Source organism: Aedes albopictus, chromosome 3 (assembly GCF_035046485.1).
Source record: "Aedes albopictus strain Foshan chromosome 3, AalbF5, whole genome shotgun sequence".
In the NCBI taxonomy this organism is placed as follows: Eukaryota; Metazoa; Arthropoda; class Insecta; order Diptera; family Culicidae; genus Aedes; species Aedes albopictus.
Window position 1 is genome coordinate 187,668,725 of NC_085138.1, and position 24,411 is coordinate 187,693,135.

The 24,411-nt window shown below is 43.5% G+C and overlaps 2 protein-coding genes across 2 annotated transcripts; one reads left to right on the forward strand and one right to left on the reverse strand.

Moving 5' to 3' along the window:
* Positions 1–1,300: 1,300 nt before the first annotated feature.
* LOC109398884 (tRNA-dihydrouridine(20a/20b) synthase [NAD(P)+]-like) lies at positions 1,301–7,781 on the reverse strand. Its single transcript, XM_062856849.1, has 6 exons — positions 7,624–7,781; positions 7,347–7,441; positions 7,164–7,285; positions 7,030–7,105; positions 6,579–6,973; positions 1,301–1,836 (listed from the first exon to the last, which is right to left on the reverse strand). Exons 1-6 carry the CDS (start codon positions 7,630–7,632, stop codon positions 1,346–1,348), a joined length of 1,188 nt encoding a protein of 395 aa, XP_062712833.1. The 5' UTR covers positions 7,633–7,781; the 3' UTR covers positions 1,301–1,345.
* On the forward strand, positions 6,015–6,822 carry LOC134289972 (uncharacterized). The gene is made up of 2 exons (XM_062856850.1): positions 6,015–6,617; positions 6,682–6,822. Exon 1 carries the CDS (start codon positions 6,061–6,063, stop codon positions 6,568–6,570), a length of 510 nt encoding a protein of 169 aa, XP_062712834.1. The 5' UTR covers positions 6,015–6,060; the 3' UTR covers positions 6,571–6,617; positions 6,682–6,822.
* Positions 7,782–24,411: the final 16,630 nt, after the last annotated feature.

The following is a 24,411-nucleotide window of genomic DNA, read 5'->3' on the forward strand; positions in this document are numbered from 1 at the left end:
CAACGAGTATATGGTCATAACTCAGGAACGGAGAAAAACCACATCTTGAAAATTTTACAGAATATAGCTTATACAATTTCCTTCCAAAAATATTTTTTTGAGAATTTTTCCGGACTTCCTAGTTTTCCGACTTTTCCAACCAATTTTCATCAACAGTGGAAAATTTTATGGAAAATAATTTTAATTTTTTAGTTTTTTTCAATTGCTAAGAAAATTTGCTTATGATTTCACAAAAAAAAAGTGTCAACGATGCCTCGTTCTTGAGTTATGATTTTTTTAAGTAGGTGGTATCTGTGGAAAATATTTGTTTTCCACTGGAGTTTTCCGGAAAATTAAGCGACTCTGATTTTTTTCAGTTTAGTTTTCGTTCATATACACTGAAGTTTTTTTTTACGCGGTTTTTTTTTACGCGGTTTTTTTTTACGCGGTTTTTTTTACGCGGTCCGTCCTAAAAAAAAACCGCGTTATTTCAAGACCCGTCGTAAAAAAAAACCGCGTTATTTCAAAAACCGTCGTAAAAAAAATCCGCGTTTTTTCAAAAACACGCGTAAAATAGTCAGCACCACATCTAACGTGACTTGACTTTTTTTACGACGTTTTTTGAAATAACGCGGTTTTTTTTTACGACGGGTCTTGAAATAACGCGGTTTTTTTTTACGACGGGTCTTGAAATAACGCGGTTTTTTTTACGCGGTTTTTTTTTACGCGGGACCATTACCGTCGTAAAAAAAAACTTCAGTGTATACTGTACATATGTGAACTCTACCTGTAAAAAAAATCATTAAATTCAGAAAACCTTGTACCAATTTGTACGATGATTAAAAAAAAAAATATGATCATGATCCACATTAGAGTAACCGTAACGGCGGCTACTACTCAAGCAACCCACTTAGCGCTATCATTTTGACTTAGCTACCATTTTCCGTTGCATTCGTCTGGTTCAAAATTTTCACGACGTCCTTCCGGACACTACAATTAGCAATATAAATGGAGAGATGGAAAGGTTACACTCTATCATCGCACACGTATCGAAAGAATCATAAAGAAAGTATTTCGTTAAAAAAGAACGAAACGATATTTATCTATGATATTCTTTGCAAGAAAAATAAAAGACGAGAACCTCTAGGGGGCTGTCCATTAATTACGTAAAAGTTTATGGGGAGAGGGGGGGTTTGAAAAATCTTACGAGCCATACAAATTTTTTTGGGCTCTCATACAAAAAATCTTACAAGGGGGGGGTGGGGGTGTCGAAAAATTGTAAAAATTCCCTTACGTAATAAATGGACAGCCGCTAGGGCCATTTCCAACATATATTACCAACGGCTTTATTCCAACTTCTATCTTATCATATTTCATCGTTCCCGAACAGGCTGCAATCCGTTAAATCCACATCTTCCACATTTTCACCTGTATCATGGACACCAACCTTACTACTGAAATATGCACCATCTCGTTCTTCACTCGAGTACTCGTCCACGTTCGCATTACGCCCACCTCCTCTATGCTGCGGCACCCTCCTTCGATATGCTTCGTCGTCAAAGGTGCACACCAACTTCGAGGGATGATCGCACGGCTGCGGTTCCAGCTGGAAATGCTCCCGAAAGAAATCGTACACCCGGCCCTTGTCTTTGGTCAGATTGTTGAACACTATCCGTTGCTCCTTGGTGAGCAACGATTCCGCCATGAACGTAAGATGGTGGTGCATCGCTTGGTACGTTATGTCCGTGTCGGCCTGTGCGGTAATGTTGATCCACCGTTGGATGCACTCCAGCGGGGTCCGTTCGAAGCCGGCATACATCGCTGGGTTGGACAGGATTCCACGGGCGGACATTACGCCTGTAAAATGTAAATTTGTTTAGGAAGTCAAACAGTTTGAGACAGAGATTGGCAAAAAGTAGGGCTTCAATTTAATTGATAATCTGTAGGAATAAATCATCATGTAGACCTAGGGGAACTTACGTATTTTCGGCCGTTTTGTTCTCTTCGACATGAGGGTTTCTTTTTTTGAAACCTATTAAACTCAAAATTGGCCTCAAATCTTTCCCAAACAAGCTGAATAGTGTAACCAAGTTTCAAGCAATTCGGCTCACAGAATACCCTCATGACGATAAGAACAAACCAGCCGATATCACCCTGTTATCCTATTTGTCGTAATGTTTTTTTTTTGTTTTTCATTTTCAGTTTTTACTAGTCGCCGGTGGAAGAGGTATAGAAAATAGATTTTCGCAAACTCTCAATTTGTCCATGTTTTAGGCCTCATAAACCTTCCTTGGGTGAAAACTAACAGAACAAAACTAAGACGACCAAAATCGGACCTTCCGTTCGCAAGTTATGCGCGGTCCCACGTATGCCACTGCATTTTTATATATATAGATTTGGAAATTGTAATTTTTTTTTCCAAGAAAGTCGAGAAAATCACTTCAGATATTTCATTAATAATTTCTCTTCAATAGTTCTCCCAAAAGTACGTTTAGAACTTTCCATTATAATTTCTATGGAGTGGAGAATCCTTAGATAATTTCATAGACAATTGCTTCAGCATTTTTTTTTTCATTTTTTCGGTTACTTTGTAACGAACTTCTGTTTTTACTTTGCCATTTTTTATGTAATTTCTTCGGGAACTTCATCAAGAATTTTTTTGAAAACTTCGGTCATTTCACAGAATTGTTCCGGCCATTTTATTGGACATTTTGATTCTCGGAATCCTCTGAGAATTTCTTCATAAGTTTACCATGAATTTTTACAGAAGTGGAAAATAACGTAAAAAGTTCCCTCCAGAATTCTCTCCTGAAGTTTCTTTGGGATTGTCTTCGAGAGTTTCCGTGGAATTCTTTCAGAAGTGTTTTCTGAAATTCTTTCAAGAATACCTGTGAGAATTCATTCAGGGATTCCTCCGAAAATACCTTTGAGATTTCGTTCGCAAATTCCTTCAGAAGTCTCTGAGATTTTTTTCGGAATATATTACAAACTTTGCTAAAGGAGAAGCTTTCATTCAGCATTGCTTTGGAAGTGTTTCGGAAATTTTTCAGGATACTGCGTAAAAACTATAACTTCATTTTAAAAGGCCTCTAGCATCGTTAAAGTGTTCCTCCACAAGCTTCTTCAAAATTCCTCCAGGTACTTGGGGATTTTTTTTTAATAACTTATTAATGAGCTTCTTCTTAGAACTTATTGGGGAGTTTTTAAGAAAGTCTCTTTAAATTTTTCTCCTTTATTTCTTTCAGGAGTTTCTCCGGGTTTTTTCGGAAATTTCTTTGCAAATTTTCTCACCTTTTATCAGAATTCCTACATGAGTGTCTCCGAAAATATCACTAGAAGTAACATTTACCGTTTTTAAGGAGCTCCTAAAGTCTTTAACAGAAAAATAATTGAGGATATATATGGGGATCCTGTTTGGAGGCTCATGAAGAATTATTTCATAGTTTTCATGGTAAAGTCCATAAAAATATACGGATTCCTTGAAAAACCTGAGAACTTTTTCTGGCATTTTATCGTCAAGGGATGTTTTCCAAAACATGTGGAATTTAATGTTGGTCTCAATTTTTATCTCCCAGCTGAATTATACAGCCATGTTTCAAGGCAATTTGGCCGATAAAAACCGCTCATGGCGAAGAGAACAAAATTGCTGAAAATACTCAAACTCACCCTATGGTAACATGTCTACGAGACATTTTGAAGAATTGTCCCAGAAATTTCTTTATTATTCTACCGGTCATATGTTTTCTAAGTTATTTCGTGCAAATTTTATTCGAGGATTATTCTGAATCAACCTGGGTCAATGTCCATGAAGAAGTCTTTCAAGAACTTCCCCTAGAATATATCAACAAGTTTTAGTAATGCCCGTGGATTTCTTCTTGTAATATGTCTATGAGCTACACCTAAAAGTCTTCAAAACGTTTCACAAGAAATTTCTCGAAAAGATATTACTGCAAGCATTTCTCCTGAACTACTCCCATATACTTTTGCAATTTTTCCATAGCAGTTTTTCTTCAGAAATGTGAGATTCTTTTTAAAAAAAAATTTCATGATTTCTATAAAAGTTTTCAATTTATTCTTTCTAAGATTTTCTTAGAATATCTTAGGAATATATCTCTTCTGATTTATTTTCCTTCAAGAAGCTCCTTCAAATACGTACCGATTCTCACAATGGATCCAGAAATTTCCCCTTGTTTTTAAGGAACATTGATGTTTTCGAGAATATTCGTGAAAATTAACCTTACGAGCTTTCACGTTTTTCTCCCATCATAGTTGGAACTTTAGAAGGAATCCTAGGCAGTTCTTCTAAATGGGATTCCAGATAAATTTCTTTTAAGAAATTTCCGAGTAGCTCCCGCTAGAATTCTCGAAAAAGTACTGGAGTGACTCCTAAAAAAATTACCTAAGCCAAAATTTCGGAGGCACATGTGTTCGAAATAACAGGAATGATTCTAAAAAAAAATCAGAAGAATCTCCATAATTTTTTTCTTACGAATGTCCATAGAAATTTTCATAAGAATTTCAAGGAAAACTTCCGATAGAATTCTGAATGAGTAGATAAAGAATTTCTGCAGATGTTTTGAAGAAACCTCCGGAGGAACTTTTGATAAAAAAAATTGGAGGTCTTAGATATGTAGTTGAAACTTCCGGAGAAGCTTCCGATAGAACGCCCGGAAGAACTTCTGGAAGCATTTCCAGATAATCTTGTGCAAGAGTTCCCGGAGAAACTTTCGATAGAATTTGTAGAAGAATTTCCAGGAAATTTTTCTGAAGTTTTAGGATTCCTGGATAACATTTTGAAAGAAATTCTTATGGATTTTCTCCGGAAAACTGACGGTGATATACTCGGAAGAACATTCCCCCGCAACTACTCGAAGAATTCCTAGAAAAAACTTCTAACGTAAGTTTCAGGGGAATTTCTATTGGAGTTTTTCGAGGAACTTCTTAAAGGATTCTCAAAGGAACTTCTAGAAAATTTCTCAGCAAAACTTCAGAAGCAATCCCTTCAAAAACTGCTGGGGAAATTCCCTCGCTTCTGGAGCTATTTTAAACATTCATGCTATGTGATCACTACCATTTCCATGCATACCTTTATATTTCCGAAGTGATTGTTTCCACAACCATAAGCTCTCTTCAGGAACTCCCGGAATCTTCATAAAATCGATTAATTTTAGAGGACGAATTATTCGTGAAATTAAAAACAAACACCAAGTTTTGTGGAACAAGCCAAACGCTCAGAAACAAAACCGGAATGTGATCTATTTATAAAACGTGTAAATGGTTTACTCACAGACAAACAGACGTATCACTTGGAATAAAGTGTGTTTGAAATCATCGTCACAAAAGTATTATCGCCCATTGCTATTTACGCTGTGTTTCGCGAACCCACTGAGTAGATGGCGGTAGTGAGCAAACGTCAAACAGGAGCAAAAACAACACGAGCGCAATGAGCGAGAGATTTAGAGATTTGCGAACTACAGAATATTGGAATAGTCCGTTAAAAAGGGAAACGATGAGAAGTGCGTAGAGTGAGACGGCTGTTTGTCGGTGGTTTGCTGTCATCTGTGCATCTCAGGTACATTATTTCAATTGAACTTGTAATGATTTACAATTTAGTTCAAAATCTAACCTAGAAATATATGAAAACCAAAGACTTTTATGATGTTTTATAAGTTAATATTTTACTATGAATCCCGTCCAAAATTTTCACTGGATAATTAAAACCAATAATTTCAAAAGTAAAACTAACTATCAAAACAACTAGTAATGAATATTTCGCATAAAATCCGTGCCTTTTGGTTATGCCAATTGACTTTATACCAAATGACCAGCTCTCAAGCTTTTTAAAGCATATTTCATAGGGCACTGCATGAAATTCTCCCCTTCTCTTTCACTCTTACAGAAATTTTGTAAACAACAAGGCCAAGAAACGTCAAAATCCCATACAAAACCAAAACAGTGCAGTGCCCTATTGTTCAAATTATGCCAAGGAGCTCAGACACGGGACAGACATTTGTACGCCAATCGGACGTTGCCAAGGTAACAATCACCCCAAAAAAGCTGTTAAAGAATAAACAAACCAGGATGGATGAGCTTGGTGGTGCGTGCTCTAATTCTTCCATTGATTCTTCATCCGAAATTAAGGACGATTTAATTCAGCAAAGAATCACCCATATTCGGAAGCAGCTCGATGACACATACAATTTGTTCCTCAACGCAAAAGAGGCTTTGTCCTCCATAACGTTCGATAACCTCAGTGAAAAGCTCTCCAACGATGCGGTGACACCTTCAGACACCACGGAAAACATGCTTGTGGTTGGTGCCGACAATAAAATCGATGTGGCGAAATCGCTCGAAAATCTAAACAACACTCCAAGAAGCTCCGGAACCATCGACAAGTATGAAGAGATCCCTGAATTGAACAAGTTCTTCAACGTGATGGCTGACCTCAAGGAAGGCATTAAGAACATATCGAAACACCAGGAGTCCATAGCCAACCTGAATGCGGACATTGATACCTTCATGGATCACGTCTCGAGCACTTCCGTTGAGGACCAGCTCGAGAACATTTCCCTAGAAGACACCACCCAATAAACACTTACCATCACAGTTCGTTGTGCAGTGCATTGCATCGGCGTCACGTAAGCTGAAAATGTCCCCATTGGCAACCACTGGAATGCTCAAACTGCTTTTAATCTCTTTCAGCGCTTCCTTGTCTACTGGAATGTTAGTCTTCTGAACCGGGGTTCTTCCATGAACCGTTATAAACGTAATTCCACATGCTTCCAGCTGACGGCACATATCGATCGTGGCACTCAAAGATTTCTGTAGCAACCGAACCTTGACGGAAACGCTGAACGTGCCCGGTAGATTCCTCCTCACGGTACTCAGCATGTCTGCGATTAGTTCCGGCGTCTTCAGCAGAGCACTGCCATATCCATCCTGCATAGCCCATCTTTGGGGACATCCACAATTTAGGTCCACTCCATCTACGTAGCTGAACATGTTAAAATGCATTATTCATTCACATAGAAAGTTCAAAATCTAACTCACGGAAATGCCATCTCGGTGGCGGAAAGGAAATCCACGGAGTTTTTAGCAGCAAATTGCGCAATCACTGGTGTGTCATCTAGAATACATAAATTTCATCACTTATCATCTCATCCTAAATAAATCACTAAACCAACCTGTGTTTGTCGTAAACTCATTGAGCCTTGCCTTCTCACTTTGGCAGAAAGAATCTGCCATAATCATACTGGTAAACGTAAGATCTGTTCCATAGGAACGAACTAAATTCCGAAACTCCAATCTGAAATCACGCAATTATGTATCATTTTGATCGTATCTAACAATCATTGTATTCTACTTACTTGCTGTATCGCACCATCGGAGCGCATATTTTCAAATACGACTCATTCAAACTGGCATCCCGGAATAAATACTCAACATTTGTCTTTGGTTTGGTCTTGAAAGGAATAAATAACTTATTTGGTTTGCTAAAATCATTGATTTAGTTCTGCAAATACAAATTCATTTCATAACTCATATTACCATATGTATTTCGCATTCATTCTTCAGGACTTCAGGAAAACAACAGACACTGAAGCACAGCAATGCTTGCTCATAAAAGTAATCAACAGCACTTACCTCTTCCATGTTTCCAAGGTGAAAATGCTCGGAAATTTAAATCAATGAAGCACCGAAACCAAAGAAACCGCACAACCCGAATGAAATACTACCGATGATGCGCTGGCTGCAGAGCGGTATCAATTATATTTTGTTTACACACAAACCAGGAGCCGCCATGTGCGTTTGACGTTTCTCTGTTCTGATATTTATGCACTCTGCACGAAAACGGCGAGGGGTCCACCAGCGCGCTAGAAACTGTCGATTTTGTTCGTTTTAATTTTTTCAGTGCATAATCTTACCACTTCATATCAAGTATTTACGGGATTATTAAGCAAATTTTCGTAATAAAAAAAAATATCAAAATGATTAACATGAGGATTACATATATTGAAGTAATGTGTACTTTGCATTCTTGCCTACATCTTTTATTTTCGAACGTAACAAAGCGTTGCATTGCAATACTGGTATGAGTAATTATACGAAATGACGACATTAAAGTAGGGAGGGTCACCTGGCGATTCGCTACAGTATCAACTACAACAACAGCAGGTAGCGGGTAGAGGAAAAGGCGACTAGGCCAAAGCAAAGCCCTCGCAGGTGGAAGACATCATACTTCGATGAAAGGACATTTAAGCAGCTATTGCAGAGATTCCCGAGATGTTTAGGTCTGCAATGCAGAAATGCTTGGACGAGGGAGTTTTCCCAGAAGCATGGAAGCGGCAGAGCCTGGTTATGTTGCCAAAGTCAGAAAAACCACTCAGAAACCCGTCGACATAGTCCAGGGGTTTTCAGACCATTCGGCTCGCGGTACAGTTTTTAGAAATAATTCGCATCGCGGTGCACATGTTCATTATTCAAAAAACAATTTCAAACTTGTCAAAAATCTGTCGTATTTTTGTGGCACAGTTTTTTTTCATGCTGAGAATATTTCCGAAAAGTTACAGACAGGATCTTCATTATCCTTTTTCGTGCATTAGTTGACGCGCACTCTGATCTCGTAACACACGCTCAGCGTGCCTACCTGGGTCATAATGACCCCAATGCACGACTAGGATTACTGCTGAGTTAAATCTGGAGCAAATTGATAGTAAATTTCCTGCCAAATTAGTGGAGAGACAAATGACTGTTTTTTTTTTGAAGACGTTTTCCCAGTACTTTTACTGTATTTGTGAATAGATTTTAGGCAAACGCGTAGCAAGACTTTTGTATGTTTGATGTTCAACACTTTGGAAAATTATTACAAGATGTTCCTTCCAAGCGATCTTATTAAATCGCGAAAAATCATAAATATGTTGTTAGTCAAATTCCTGTACAACTGATTTAGATATCAGTGATAGATTTCTTCACTGGTATTAAACCTCAGAAATATTAGATAAATTTCTTGTGATTTTTTTAGTAAATTAACTGAAGATAGTTCTAAGAGAGTTCTAAGAAGAAAAAAAAACAAATATTTATATCATGAGTTTTGACAAATTTAAATTGTCGTGAATATCTGAGAGGGTTTTTACTACATTCAAGGGTCACTCACCGGCATGAATCATCGAAATGTTACTGGCAATCTCTTGAAGCACTTTCCAATAGTTTTGCCATGGTTCCCTTTTTCTAATTAAATCGAATGATTTTTCATCGAACATATAATTAATTTCAATATGTAAGCTTTTTCTGAAGTGCCGCGGTGCACTTATCATGGCTTCGCGATGCACCAAGTGCATCCCGGTGCACGATCTGAAAACCCTTTGTAGTAGACCAATATGCTTGATCGACACGGCGGGGAAGGTTCTCGTAAACCTCATCCTCAATAGAATGTTTAGACACACCGAGGGTGTAAATGGTCTCTCGAGTAGCCAGTACTGCTTCCGAAAGGGAAGGTCGACCGTAGACGCTATCCTGTCGGTTACAAAACCGCCGAGCGTAAGAGAAGGAGAGTTCGTAGTAGTGACTCTGGGTGTAAGAAACGCGTTCAATAGTGCTAGTTGGGTGACTGCTGATGCACTCCTGTGTCTTGATTAACTCGGGTGCCTGTACAAGATTCTCTGAAGTTATTCCCAGAATCGAGTACTAGTTTATAACACGGAGGTGGGTCGGAAGTGCTTTCACATAACTTCTGGAGTCCCGCCTGGAGTCCCCAACTAACAATTGCAATTCACAAACAAGCAAGCTTGCTGAATTGTTGCTCAATAATGGTAATGATAGCTGAACTAAAATCATGCTCTACACATTACTGTTTAAATGACTTTTCAATTGAGAAAGTAGTCAATGTTCGACTTTCCTCATCGGTATAAACATTGATAAATTAGAACACTTTTCAAAAGTTTAACAAGAAATTTATTCGACATGCATTGATTCCTTAACAAAATAGTTTAACACAACATTTATCTGCATCTTATTAAGCTGATGTATCGATAAGCATATGCTCCTGAACAATGTGCTTTTCACTTGTCAAATAAACGCCTTCAGCCAGTCATAGTTTGACTCGGAACTTTGTTCGGATTATGGGATAAATCATGGCTAAAACTGTTTAGGCAACCAAGTTATTAAGGACCAATATTTTAAACGATTGAAGGGCCCATATAGCCGAGGCGGTAAACGCACGGGTATTCAGCATGACCATGCTGAGGGTGACGGGTTCGATTCCCGTCGGTCCAGGATCTTTTCGTAAAGGAAATTTCCTTGACTTCCTTGGGCATAGAGTATCTTCGTGCCTGCCACACGATATACACATGCAAAATGGTCATTGGCAGAGGAAGCTCTCAGTTAATAACTGTGGAAGTGCTCGTAGAACACTAAGCTGAGAAGCAGGCTTTGTCCCAGTGAGGACGTTACGCCAAGAAGAGGAGAGAGGATTTTAAACGATTATGTGATTCGTTGGGGAGGGGAGGATTGGAAAAAAATGCGCACAAATTATGAAAATAGCAGTTTGGCAGAGAAATATTTAAAAAAAAAGATGTATTTGTTAGTTTATATGGAAAGGTAAGTGTTCTAAGTCAGCGTTGATGTAAATTTCCAGATAGCATGGTCTTAAATAATAATGAAATTTGGAGATTCTGTCCGTTTTCAATTGAAACCCCATACATGTCGAGTGTCGTTGCAAGTATGTGTTAGGAATTTCGAAACTTTGTTCCTCCTTAAAAGGGACCCTGGGGGAAGTTACATTCCACCTGACTCAGATCCTTTCAGGCCATGGTTGCTTCGTACAATGTGTGACCGCATGCTTTTAGAAGAAAAAATAAAAGAAAAATCTGCGGTCTTAAAAGAATCACACACGCACCAAATGCACCATGTACAAAACGTTAATAAGACCAGTAATCCTCTACGGACACTCGGAGTTATCGAGCGACGCGTGCTAAGGACGATCTTCGCCGGTGTGCAGAAGAATGGTATGGGGCAGAGAAGGATGAACAATGAGCTTCCTGCACTTTACGGTGATTCCACTATCCAGAAGGTGATTAAAGCCGGAAGGATACGGAGGGCACGGCATGATGCAAGAATGTCGTATAACAACCCTACAAAGTTAGTTATCGCGATAGATCCGGTTGGCACAAAAAGGCGTGGAGCGCAGAGAGAACGATGGGCGGACCAGATGGAGCGTGACTTAGCGAGCATTGGGCGTGACTGAAGATAGAGAGCGGCAGCCACAAACCGAGTATTGAGGCGTACTATTGTCTTAACATGAATGTGGTGTTGAGCAAATAAGTGTGTGGCCTCAAGTACAGCCTCGGTCATAGTTGAGAAGTGGATGAGATGCAGGAATTTGGAACTGACTCAGCACAAAGATATGGTGACCACGGCCAGGACTGCCAGATTGGCCTATTGGTAAGTGTTTATTTGTTAGAAGTAAGTCGTCACTGTGACTTACTTCTAACAAATAAACACTTACCAACAGGCCAATCTGGCAACTGTGTGTTATTGAGTATCTTCTGGAGGTCCTGGCGAGACGATGGACTTGTCTGAAAAGAGTGCGGCACAGGGAGCGGTCGGGAAAGTAGTCCTTTTTCCTTCGCCGGCGTCAGATAAAATCCTAGTCCCCTAATAGGGAATCGCGCCACTTGGGCGGTGGCTTCTATATTCGTCTGTTTTCCACTATAACTCAGTCAAATTTGTACCAATTGACACAACTTTTGTAATGTGGTGAGATTAGGTATAGTATTTACCCGTGTACAACATTTCAAGTCAATTGATTAAAAATTGACTGAGTTATAGTGGAAAACAGACGAATATAGAAGCCACCGCCCAAGTGGCGCGATACCCTATGTAGGCGCAGAGTCTTTGGTGGATTTCGGCACTTCACAGTAACGAACGCGACGGTTTTTAGAGGAAAAAGAACGAACACTTTTTATTTCGTTAAACTTCGTTAAACGCGGTAGGTAGTACGACGGACGTGTACGTTTGATAGGTTTATTGCAACTGATCTCTGATCTGTTTCGAGTATAGAGATATATGCGAATTCAGGTTGGTACAAATTGATAAAAGGCCTATTGGGAGATGATTCTCTTCTCTCGATAGCTGAAGGCTAACGATAAGGAAGGAGTAATTGAATATACATTCATCATGGGTGATCGAGAGATCGCTATTGGTCTTATATACTAATGGGGCTTATAGATAGGGTTTGCGGTAACATATGCCGGCCCCCGTTGAAAGGTTAAGCTTTTCAACCAACACTCTTACACGTACTCACGATCTCTTCTCATCTACTTCGGTTCGTTGCTCATCGTAAACAGACGACTCTCCTCGTCGTTTGTTTTGGTTCTCCTTCTATACAAAAGGTCATCGACACTCGTACCGTCCGGCCATCGATGACTCCTCTCCTTGCAGCTCCGGTCGTTGAACTTGGTCGTTCGCTTGGTTGATGCTGGTGACGTCATCGCTCATCGCTGGCTCAAACCGGTCGAACACCAGTTAGACATCGGGGTTGGGCGCACTCGAACCGGGATGGAGTCGCCGTCGACGGATCCAGGGTACATGCAGGAGGACGAAAAATTCTTGAGCTTTTTGCAATTTCAATAAAAAACAATACTTACAGGGCTCGGAGGCCCGCAGGCCTCCGATCGTTGCGCAGTATCGAAATACCGCGATCGTGGAGTTCAGTGGTCATCGAGATCTTGAGCGATCCCACCGGTCGTTCCTGTGCGTACAGGGAGTACACACACCTTGGAGATGGCTCGTCGATACTCTCCGTCGGAGGTCTTCACGTCGACCACTCTGATGTTGCCGTCAGGTCCTCGGATGATTCGAGCGATTCTGCCATATCTCCACCTTAGCGGAGGGAGGTTATCTTCGTTGAGGAGCACCATGGTCCCCACGTCGATATTGTTCCGGAGCTGTGTCCACTTCGTGCGCGGATGCAGCCCGGACAAGTAGTCCGTAGACCAACGCTTCCATACTCGTCGAAGGAGCTCTTGATTCTCCTGCCAACGATCGAGACGATTCCGAGGGACTTCCGATAGCTCAGGCTCAGGGAAGGATGTGAGGGGACGGTGAACCAAAAAATGGCCCGGAGTCAACACTTCCAGGTCGTTCGGGTCTGTTGAGATTGGGGTGAGTGGTCTGGAGTTCAAGCAGGCTTCGATGCGGGCTAGCAGCGTAACGAACTCGTCCTGCGACAGAACGGAATTGCCAACGGTCGCACGGAAATGCTGCTTGAATGATTTCACCGCTGCTTCCCACAGCCCACCGAAGTTTGGACTGCGGGGAGGGATGAATTTGAAGAGGATTCCATCGTTTGCGCAGTTGTTCACAACCGCCGCCTGATGCTGCTGCGACCGAAATTGCTTGGCCAGTTCAGCCAATTCTCGAGCAGCTCCCTTGAAGTTTTGGGCGTTGTCGCAATGGATAGTGTTGGGCTTACCCCTGCGAGCGACGAAGCGATGTAGTGCCGCAATGAAGGCGGCTGTTGAAAGATCGTAGACCATTTCTACGTGGATGGCCTTGGTTGCGAGGCATACAAAGATGGCTATGTAGCACTTCGTAGGTAGGGATTTGCGGACTTTCCGGTATTGAAACGGTCCACAAAGATCAACGCCAGTGTTGAGAAAAGGCAAGGTTGGCGTGACTCTTTCTGGAGGCAAATCTCCCATCAGTTGCTCCAGGACTGTAGGCTTGCAGCGGAAACAGTTGACGCAAGAGTGGACCACGCTCCGTGCCAAGTTACGGATGCGCAGTGGCCAGAATTTCTCCCGGACGCATGCTACCAGCAATTGTGGCCCGGCGTGTAAGTGTTTGAGGTGGTAGTGCAGCAAAATGCTGTCAGTGAGCGGATGCCGCGCGGGAAGGATCATCGGGTGCTTTCTGTCCTCCGGGATCGGAGCGTTAGTAAGACGTCCACCGACGCGCAGAATGCCATCCTTCAAAACAGGGTGCAGATTTTTCAATGGGGAGTTCGGTTTCACCTGACCCCCGGAACTTAGCGCAGCAACGTCATTCGGGAACGCTTCGGATTGAGCTAGTCGCACCAAATTCGAAATAGACTGATTCAGTTCGGTAGTCTGTAGAAATCCAGATTTACGGTTCGCACGGTTTGCTGGCTTGATGTTGTGCACGAAACGTTGGATCAAAGCTATGAGCCGAACTATCGAAACGAAGGATGAACGCAAGCGAAAGATTTCGTTTGGTTCCTGAACCCGGATGGGTAGCTATACTGATCGTTCCTCTAGAGCTTCGGCGGGAATCTCCGGCGGGTCAGCTTGGATTACAGGAGGCCAGAAACGTGACGGCTGCTTCAACCATGAAGGTCCGGTCCACCAGTTCGAATTCTCTAGCTGGCTCGGTTCCATCCCACGGGAGATTATATCCGCGGGGTTTTCCAAGCCCGAAACATGAGCCCATACACCAGCAGCAGTCAGGTGTTGAACTTCGGAAACCCGATTCGCAACAAAAGTTTTCCATCTTGAAGGAATCGAGTTGATCCAGTGGAGCGTTATCGTGGAATCCGACCAGAAGAATGGTCGAGTGTTCAGAGAGATGCTAGTGTTGACCTTGTGGTAAAGGTGGCCCAAGAGTAGAGCCGCTGATAGTTCTAGACGTGGTAGGCTGACCTTTTTCTGCCTTTTCGAATCTCCGAGCGGGGCAACCTTCGATTTGGCAGTCAAGAGGCGAACAGAGATGCTACCGTCACTGGAGACGGTTCTGATGTAGAGGCACGCACCGTAGGCACGGATCGACGCATCGCAGAAACCATGCAGTTCCACGTTCACCGGCGCGTTGGCGAATGCTGCCCAACGAGGAATGGAAATTGACGACAGCGCTTCCAGACTGCTGCGGAATGCCAGCCAGTACTCCTGTTGACTGTCGTTGAGAGGATCGAGAGCTCGAAGTTCGCCAGAGAGATTGCACGAAAATTTTCGCCATGACCACCACAGGACCAATCAACCCTAGAGGGTCGAAGAGTTTTGCCGTGTCCGATAACACGGTACGCCTCGTAATACCGTCCGTTTGTGACCATTTTGGAACGGAATAGTGGAGCAGATCCGTGGATGGTTCCCAGATCAGTCCTAGAGTTTTGATGGTTGACGGTGTCTCCAAGCACAGCATCGAACGTTCATCTCGTAATTCCGGCGGAATGACCGACAAAATGGCTTCGGAGTTGGATGCCCATTTTCGCAAACTGAAGCCACCAGAGTGTAATAGCTTCCGAAGTTGGATGCAGAGTTCTGCTCCATCGCTTTCGTCGTCGACACTTGTAAGCATGTCGTCGATATAGAAGTCCTCGGCCAAAACCTCCGCAGCTCGAGGGAAATCGTTTGCTCCTTGCTTGGACAACTCGAGGAGGCACCTGGTGGCCAAGTACGGCGCCGAAGCCGTACCATAGGTAACGGTGGTGAGCTCGAACGTTTTGAGAGGCTCCAAGGAGGACCTCCGCCAAAGAATACGGTGCAACGGGTAATCGGATGGATGCAGACGAATCTGCCGATACATTTTTTCCGCATCGGCAACGATGGCGTGTTGACGCATTCGGAAGCGAAGCGATATTGCGTACAAATCGTCTTGTACGACAGGTCCCTCCATCAGCGCTTGGTTCAACGACACGCCAGAGTCCGTCCGGCAGGAGGCATCGAAGACTATCCTTAATTTGGTAGTCGTACTGTCTAACTTTTCCACACCATGATGCGGAAGGTAGTAGGATAGGGAACAGTCATCGGTGTCTTCAATTTCCCGCATATGGTTGAGTTGTAGATACTCCGAAATGAAGGTAGAATAGGCCTCCTTGAGGTTTGGGTTGGAATCGAGGCGACGTTCGAGGGCGTGGAATCTGCGAACAGCTATTTCCTTGGAGCGGCCAAGCTGAGCCAGAACATCAGGGCGCTTTGGAAGAGTAACTACGAATCGGCCTGATTCGTCACGAAATGTGGTGGCTACGAAGTGTTCTTCGCAGGAAGTTTCTTCCGGCGATTTAGTGCTGGGTGACCAGCAAGATTCCAGTTCCCAGAAACGAGAGATCGAGTCTTCGGCATCCCCTGTGCTGCAAACATGTGCAACCTTCCGCTGGTTTCGACGAGGCTGGATTCCTACCCTTCCTGCAGCTACCCAGCCAAAAACGGTGTTTTGAAGAACCGGTTGTTCGGGGCCAAGCTTTATGAATCCCTCCAGAAGCAATTCGTTGTAAAGTTCCATCCCCAGCAACAAATCTATCGCACCTGGTTCGTGGAACTTCGGGTCAGCTAGGGTAATACCAGGCGGGATCTTCCACTGGGAGGAGTCAACTGCATTGGCTGGGAGTTCACGAGTGATTTTCTTCAGGATGTGACAGGGTTCTACGACCGCGTACTCGGTGCAGTGTGACCCTAAGCGAACATCCACAGCGTGGTATGAGACGACAAGTGTGTTTCCTACCCCACCGATCTCCTGTCGACTGGGAAAGCGTTGCAGTTTCAGCTTCTGAACCATGTTCTCGGTGATCAACGACAGCTGTGATGCAGGATCCAACAGTGCTCTGGCCCATAGAGTGTTTCCATCGGAGCCGAAAACCTTGATGATGGCGGTTTGCAGCAGAACTGTAGCAGGAACTCTTCGACTACTACCGATGAGAGTGGTGGAAACGAGACTGGAAACTGGAGCAGAGGCGGCTGGTGGTTGGGTTTCAGACGACGAGGAGGACCGTGCTGGCGAGGAAGGCTGATTCGAGGAGTGTGACTGATTCGCCGATTGCGAACTCAAGCCTTCAACAGAGGGTGTGTTTGCTTTCTGTTGGGAGGACGAGCGATCGCTAGGAGGTTGGTGGAGCATACTATGGTGCTTCTGGTTGCAGACTCGACATCCGCTGGACGAGCAACCTCTGAGAAGGTGCGAGGAGGAGAGGCAGTTTATACACAGATTCTTTTTCTTCACTTGGTCAAAGCGTTGGGACACGGCCATCTTCAGGAACGTATCGCATTTGAATGGTGAGTGTGGATTCTTCGAACAGAACGGGCAGGAACCAGGCGTCGAATTTGTTACTGTGTGGACTGTATTGATTTTCGAGAATTTCGACGGTCGGTTTGGTTCCGATTTGGGAGAATCGGACGAACGAGATTTCGAAGGCACCAACGACTGTAGAACCATCAGATGCGTACGCAGGAACTCGATGAGGTCCTTGTATTGAGGAACTTCGGTAGACTTGTGGTGGGCCTCCCATTGCCTGAGGGTGAACGGATCGAGACGGCTGCAGACCATGTGAGCAAGAAGCACACTCCAGTTGTCTGTTTGGATGCCCAATTTGTTGATTAGGCATAAGTTGCGCTCAAAATCGTCAATGAGACGCATAAGGGATTCGTAGCATTCCCTTTTCATCGGTTCGATGGAGAAAATCGAATCGATGTAAGTTTTAACGACCAACTTTTTGTTGTCAAATCGTTTCTCCAGAAGCTGCCACGCAACAGCATAGTTTGCTTCAGTAAGCTCAATCGATTCTATTACCTTCCTAGCATCTTTGGTAAGCGATGCTACGAGGTACGAAAATTTATCGATTTGCGATAATTGCGTGTTCGAGTCAATCAGAGATTTGTATGTGTCTCTGAATGTAATCCATTCGGAAATGGATCCATCAAAAGTGGGAAGCTTCACTTCAGGGAGTTTGATTCGTGACTGAGGGGGGTTTGGAGCACCCGCTGCTGCAACGGTTTGAGTGGAAGACCGAGGAAGGGCAGTTAATTTTAGTGGTGAGGAAACTATAGGCGCAAATGTAGTCGTGTTCAAATTTCTGTCGTACGACACGATTGGACTTCTCCGCATCCCGTTGTTCTTCGACTGAGGTTTCCTCATTCGTATCCTCGAACAGCAGTTCAAGGCTCAGGCGATTGATCTGAAATTCCTTATAAACCGTTTCTATCCGTTGCTTCCATCCCTCCAGATGGTGCTTATCCCGATCGGCGTCAAACCGTTCCATAAACTGCTTCATGTTGGTCATCGTATCCACATAAAACCGCTCTTGGTGTATCAGTTCACGAAGCTTCGTCATCTCTACTATCAATCAGTTAACCACCAGCGATACGAAAAAAAGTGACCAACCTGAGCAACCAGAGCACACTACGCACCTCAACTAGCAAGGGATGAAAGCAAGCGAATGGAACTAAAAAATGTCAGCACCAGAACGAATGCAAATAAAACTACAAATCCCTTTTTATAACGCAAATTATCTCGTCATCACTCGACGCTTCAACTCGCATGCGGTACTTACAGGAGATCTTCCACACTTACGATGGCGGCGGTGCAACGTCCCTGGGTGAATGCCGTATTGTCCTATTGTGAGGTGGTACACAAAGAACCCAAGCCAAGCCACGGTTGGCGTCACCACGCGCTTGCAGGGTCTAATTTGCCGCGCTCCACACTGACCAGCTATCTCCGGCAATCACTAGATCTTCCGAGATCACTTCTTAGGATCTTTCGCGCACTTTAGTCAATCTCCCACTTCGCTTTGATCCACAGGCCCTTGGTTTAGGTGCACTGTGATCGAACACTGACGCCGACGACGTATGGTATTGGCGTGGCGCACGTTTTCCCCCGAAAAGACTCGCGACGGATAGCGAAAATCACCGCGATTTTTGACACTACTCGCGGTTGATCCGGCTCGACCAGGACCAAAAATGTAGGCGCAGAGTCTTTGGTGGATTTCGGCACTTCACAGTAACGAACGCGACGGTTTTTAGAGGAAAAAGAACGAACACTTTTTATTTCGTTAAACTTCTATTTCGACACGCTTTCTGCTATCGCGGTAGGTAGTACGACGGACGTGTACGTTTGATAGGTTTATTGCAACTGATCTCTGATCTGTTTCGAGTATAGAGATATATGCGAATTCAGGTTGGTACAAATTGATAAAAGGCCTATTGGGAGATGATTCTCTTCTCTCGATAGCTGAAGGCTAACGATAAGGAAGGAGTAATTGAATATACATTCATCATGGGTGATCGAGAGATCGCTATTGGTCTTATATACTAATGGGGCTTATAGATAGGGTTTGCGGTAACACCCTACCTGAGCTTTTTTCTTTCCGCTCAGGTGTCTGTTGAGCTGACCAACCCAAACTCGAGTGACTGCAAGAATGATCAATGGGCAAGGAAAGCTCCAATATAAAATCTGTGGAAGTGTTCAAAGAACACATCTGAGAAAACAAATTGCTTTGTCCCAGCGGGGACGTTACACCACGTAGCAGAAAAAGTATATTAAACAAACATTGAAGAGACAATTCATGATCATTGTCAAATACAAAACAGCCGAGGCCTTTATCACATTCAAAAGCTTGATTCATACAGAGTAGTCTGCAATAATAGCTTTGACTAATCGAAATAGACTATATTCGAATAGCTTTAAAGCAACTGCCGCCTCTTCCCTCGAGACAGAATGAATTGATCTATTTTTACGACTTCCCCTTTCCTTACCGTCAATGCCATTTTCCGGTTGTGAAGCAAGTAAATATTTTAGACCAGCAGCCGCAGCAGAACAAAATCGCAGCTCTGTACTGCCACTGATGATGTTGGCAACCGGCACACACAACCTGCAACCACCGTACAAATTTGCTGAGCACCGTATAACTACTATTACTCTGCGGGTGCAGTGCCGGTCGACGACGAACGTTGTCTTTATCCTGTGCCATCGGTTCGGCTCAAGCGACTGTATAAACCACCGCCACTGGTTACACAGGATTATCAAAACCACCATCCAAGCCGAAAATACGCAACAAACATAAAGCAAATAAATTTCCTGAAAACAACCTTTCCCTGAGACCCATATATCATCCACTTAATAGGGCCTCGCCGGCCGGTCGTCTGATTGTCGCGAAACTTAGCACGGAAAATGGCCACTCAGTCCATACTCACCACCGGCACCGACGACGACCGGGTGGGTTATAGGAGCATTTCGCCACATTCGCCAGCCAGCCAGCCAAACTTGAGCCAACCTGGCCTCAGACCTGTAGTCTGTAGTCTCTATCCTGGAGGAGCAACAGTGTGTATATCATTGCAGCACAGCAGTTGGCTTTGCACCCGTTCCGTCCCGTCCGTAATCAGACGCACAGGAGGGTCTTCAGGGGAACGAATACGTCATGAAAATTTTATTGTTATTGCCACCCAGTCAGTAGTGCACGTTGTTAAGATAGCGAGCGAACTGTAAGGTCGATGCAAACGACCACCACCACCATACTCACACGTTAGCTGCTGGTACGCTCGGTCAATAAAGGTGTTTGGTGGACTAGGTATGAGCTCTGCATAGGCCGCTTCAGGCTGAGTCATTGGAAAGTTGGCAGTCTTCGCTAGAAATTGAATACAATATACTTTGAATTGCTTGAAATTCAATTAGGCTATAAATTATCTACTGTTCTACTGTATCGAATGAACTAATTCTGTTCACAAAGGAGACCAATTGAAATTATTCCATATGCATTTGAAAATCCATGTGAAACATTTCAAGTTTCACAATTTGCCCGGATTTTGACTAAAAAAATGAAAAGAATACGTAGATTTGTCTCTATTCTTGTTATTGTTCAACACACCGCATCTAATCAGCAAGCTTGACTTTAAATTCGTAATTGACCAGCATTAGGTATAATATGATTCAAGCTGATCGAAATCAATTGCAATTGGTCGGCGTTAAATCAGAGGGGACCAAGTAACAAAATTGATGAAAATTTTTAAGGCACTTGATCAAGAATAATATTAGCTACATGGCATGGCACTTCTACCCGTTGTGCATAATGTTAACAATTATCGAGAGTTACAGCACAATTTAATTTTGATTGATCTACGAAAACCGATAATAGTGTGCAGTCAGAGCATATCAAATGCTTATTGTCAACCCACCCCAATCCAAGGTGTCAAACGACCCATCCCAAAGAATGAGTGATCGAGGGAGTGAAAAAGATGCTCGATCATTAACCTTCACATTACCGACCCCCGACAACTCATTTTGAAAATACTGGCATTTCGTCAATTTTCATCTGATATTTTTGAAGTCGCCCTTAATCGATCATAAATTGATGCTAGTTTATTACACTCAAGAGGTCATGTAACATCCGAAACCATTCCGGAGATATTCCGGATTGTACTGGGGTCAGGGGCTGGTGGAGGGGTCTGTTTTGCGAAATGACTAAAGTATCGTGTGTTATTGTGTTTGAGAGGCCCCCGCGGAACCTGTTTCAGGTGTTCCGGAGCGGCCATATCAGTTGCTTCATACTTCAGTCATTTTTTTCTGCCCCGTTCTCTTGAAATCATTAAGTTTGATACGTCGCACGGCATGTTTTGTTTGCAAACCAGAAATGTCCCCGATGTCACCCCCGTGGAACCTATGCATAGATGTTCCGGGGTGGCCAGATTAGTTGATACAGACTTCAGGGTATCATTTCTGACTCAATCATTCGAAATCATGAAGTTTGATATGTCGCAAGACATGTTTTGGATTAAAACCAGAAGTGTCCCCAACGAGGCCCCCGCGGGACCTGTCACGGTGATCCGGATGGGTCAACTTATTCACATCTGATTATCGCAGATGTGTTTTATTGTTCGCAATGAAAATTCCGCTGAAAGTCGATGCTTCAAGCACAATAACACACGAAATAATCATGCTTTGCCATTTCGGCACCCTCTCTGACCCCAGTACAATCCGGAATATCTCCGGAATGGTTCCGGATATTGCATGGCGACTTGGGTGTAATAAACTGCACCAATTTATGATCGATTGAGGGCGATTTCAAAAAAGTTGGATGAAAATTGACGAAATGCCAGCATTTTGAAAATGAGATGTTGGGGGTCGGGTACGTGAAGGCTAACGGAGAAAGTGGATACTTCGGCACCCTCCACAGTATTTCGTCTCTTTCCACGTAAATGCAGGGCTCTGGCGTGGTGAACCTCCTTTCCCGTGCAACTCGTGGGAAATGAAGTCAAATCAAAAGCAAACTAGTGCTAGCGGTAGTGGCAAGGCTAACCCCTTCGCAAGAAGTGCGTTGGAGTGGTCTCCGTTAAGGAGAAAAAAGGAGTCAGGAGGAGGAAGCTGCTCACGCAGCTCTAGCGTGAGACCTCCGATCCATACCCTCGCTAGTCTGCCAGTAGAGATATTGGACGGAGCGTAGTTGTTAAGAGCCATCAACCGAAAACGAGAAGGGATGTCCGCGATTGAGGTGACTGACCAGCAACTTGACAGAATTATCGACTTTGCGTCCACGAAGTCCAGCATACGTAAGGACCTGAAAACGGCCCTGTTACGACTTCGTAAATTGATTGACGATGCCAAGCACATAATTGTAACTCCTCGTAACGCTTCCCTTGCTCCAAACGAGAATAGGAAAACTCCCAGGGTCGTTTTATGCTGATTTGTTTACAACCGAACAGCTAATTCTCCGCAGCATAGAAAGCAACATAAAACTCTAAATGAACTGAATGAATGGAGAGGGGTTCATCAATCAGGGTTGAAGCCTAGTGATTACACCGACCTAACTTCTTCTATCCATGGAAAGATTTCAGGAAACGAGGGGTGAGAAATTTCAAGTTTAGAGAAATCTGCATCGAATTATAACGAAATCAACCGGAATGTGTGAAACCTAGTAAAACTTGTTCTATTTTTAATAGAGAAAGCTACATTTATTAATAGTACTATTAGGCATTAGGCTTTATTATCCCCTTTTGGGATCCTATGGTTTCCTACTTCGTGATCACGATTAGTTGCCCTAACTAAAGGTTCTACAAATATTCTTAAAAGGGTTTTTCGCATGCATGCTACAATATACAAATAACCAGCGCGACTTACGGTTTTTCTCGGATGCTGTGGGTGGTCGGACACAAACCTACTGCAGGCCCTTCGATGACTCTCGGGAGCGGATGCTGGGGAGGCCGGAAACGGACCGACGGTAATGATGGCCCCTTGCTGACCTTCGGCTGGAGGTCCAGGAGGTCGGAAACGAACCGACGGCGGTGTTTGGCCTTCGGTGACACTCGGTGGTATGCCAGGGAGGTCAGAAACGAACCGACGGTGATGATTGGCCTTCGGTTTGGCAGGTTTGGCGGGCTTCCAATGGCGTCGTCGCAGAGCAATGGCGGACGAAAATGGAGGTGTACTTCGTATCCAAAATGGCCACTTCCAGGGTACAATGGAACTTCTGCCGGTCTTTCACAATGGGACAATGTGCTAGCTTCGGGAATCCCTCTTCTACGCTAGTCTCCACTGGAGTACTCGTAGGGCTGATTTCTGGCTCAGGGATCGGGATGAAAATCACCACTAGAAGCGGTTTCCGGTGCACTTGTCCTTGCCAACAGATGATCCAGAGATACAATCCCCGAATTTGCCTTAAGGACAAGGTATTTGGAGTACATAGCTCAAAATTTCTGGAGCACCGTTTTTTTGAACCATTGAATTGATTGGGATGAAAATGCATCACGCTAATTGTTCAGTGGTTGTCAACAGCGTGATGCATTTTAATCCAAATCCGTTCAACGGTTCTAAAATACGGTGCTCTACAAATTTTGAGCAATGTACTACAAATACCTTGTCCTTAATAAACGGAAAAAGGCCGACCTTGGCCTGTTTAGGTTGGGATTAGCTGATTGTCGAATATAATTTCGTTTTGGGTGATCAGTTAGCAGATCCTTGCTAAATGACCTTTTTCCAACTCCGAATTGCGTACTCCACTTGAACGCGCTCGGTTTTAATTCTCCGCACAGCACCCTATTTGCAAGACAAATTTTAGGGTTATGTTCCCCTAATCACATTAACATACTTTTAACATTAGCTCTAATCGCCTTTTTACTAACACTTAGTTTTAAAATCTTCAACCTACCAATTTAGAATAAGCTACTAACAAACTTGCTAACAATGTCGGATTTTAACGCGCCGCGCACTTCTAATTCCCTCGAAGTCTTGAGCCAGAAAGATGGCATCCGTCCAATCGGAATAACTCCTAGGCTCCGTGTATGGATTGACCTGTCCTCTTTAACTCATCCCGAGAATTGTGTATTTTTCGAACATTGGAGTTTCCGTGTATTAGTGTAAATTTAGTTGACCTAATAAATGTTTAGAAAATGAATTCATAATAATTCACACCTAGGTGGCGGTAGTTGTTCTCTATGGGCACGGTGTATTTGAAAGGAGGTACGCTCGCCATATGCACTTGGCAAAGCCAATGCCTTACTTTGAAACCAACGGTTACATAATCACGTGGAGAGACTCATGAAAACTGCAGCTGCACGGAACCGATGAAAGTAAAGGTTACGAAGGCTACTCAAACGGATGCCAGGAAGTCCACAAGTGTGACGAATGCGACTGCTTGTAAAAAAAACACTCGTAGAAGCGGGTAAGGCAGCCGTCAGGTGAGGAGCTGCCTGGCGATGCTCGCAAGGGTAGGAGAATACTAAC

What these genes read in the sequence shown, in the direction of transcription:
- LOC134289972 (XM_062856850.1), top strand. Translation starts at nt 6,061, where the DNA reads ATGGATGAGCTTGGTGGTGCGTGCTCTAATTCTTCCATTGATTCTTCA.
- LOC109398884 (XM_062856849.1), bottom strand. An exon ending in GCCACCGAGATGGCATTTCC is followed by an intron (nt 6,974 to 7,029) that starts GTGAGTTAGATT and finishes TAACATGTTCAG; the next exon opens with CTACGTAGATGGAGTGGACC. An exon ending in CTGCACAACGAACTGTGATG is followed by an intron (nt 1,837 to 6,578) that starts GTAAGTGTTTAT and finishes TACATTTTACAG; the next exon opens with GCGTAATGTCCGCCCGTGGA.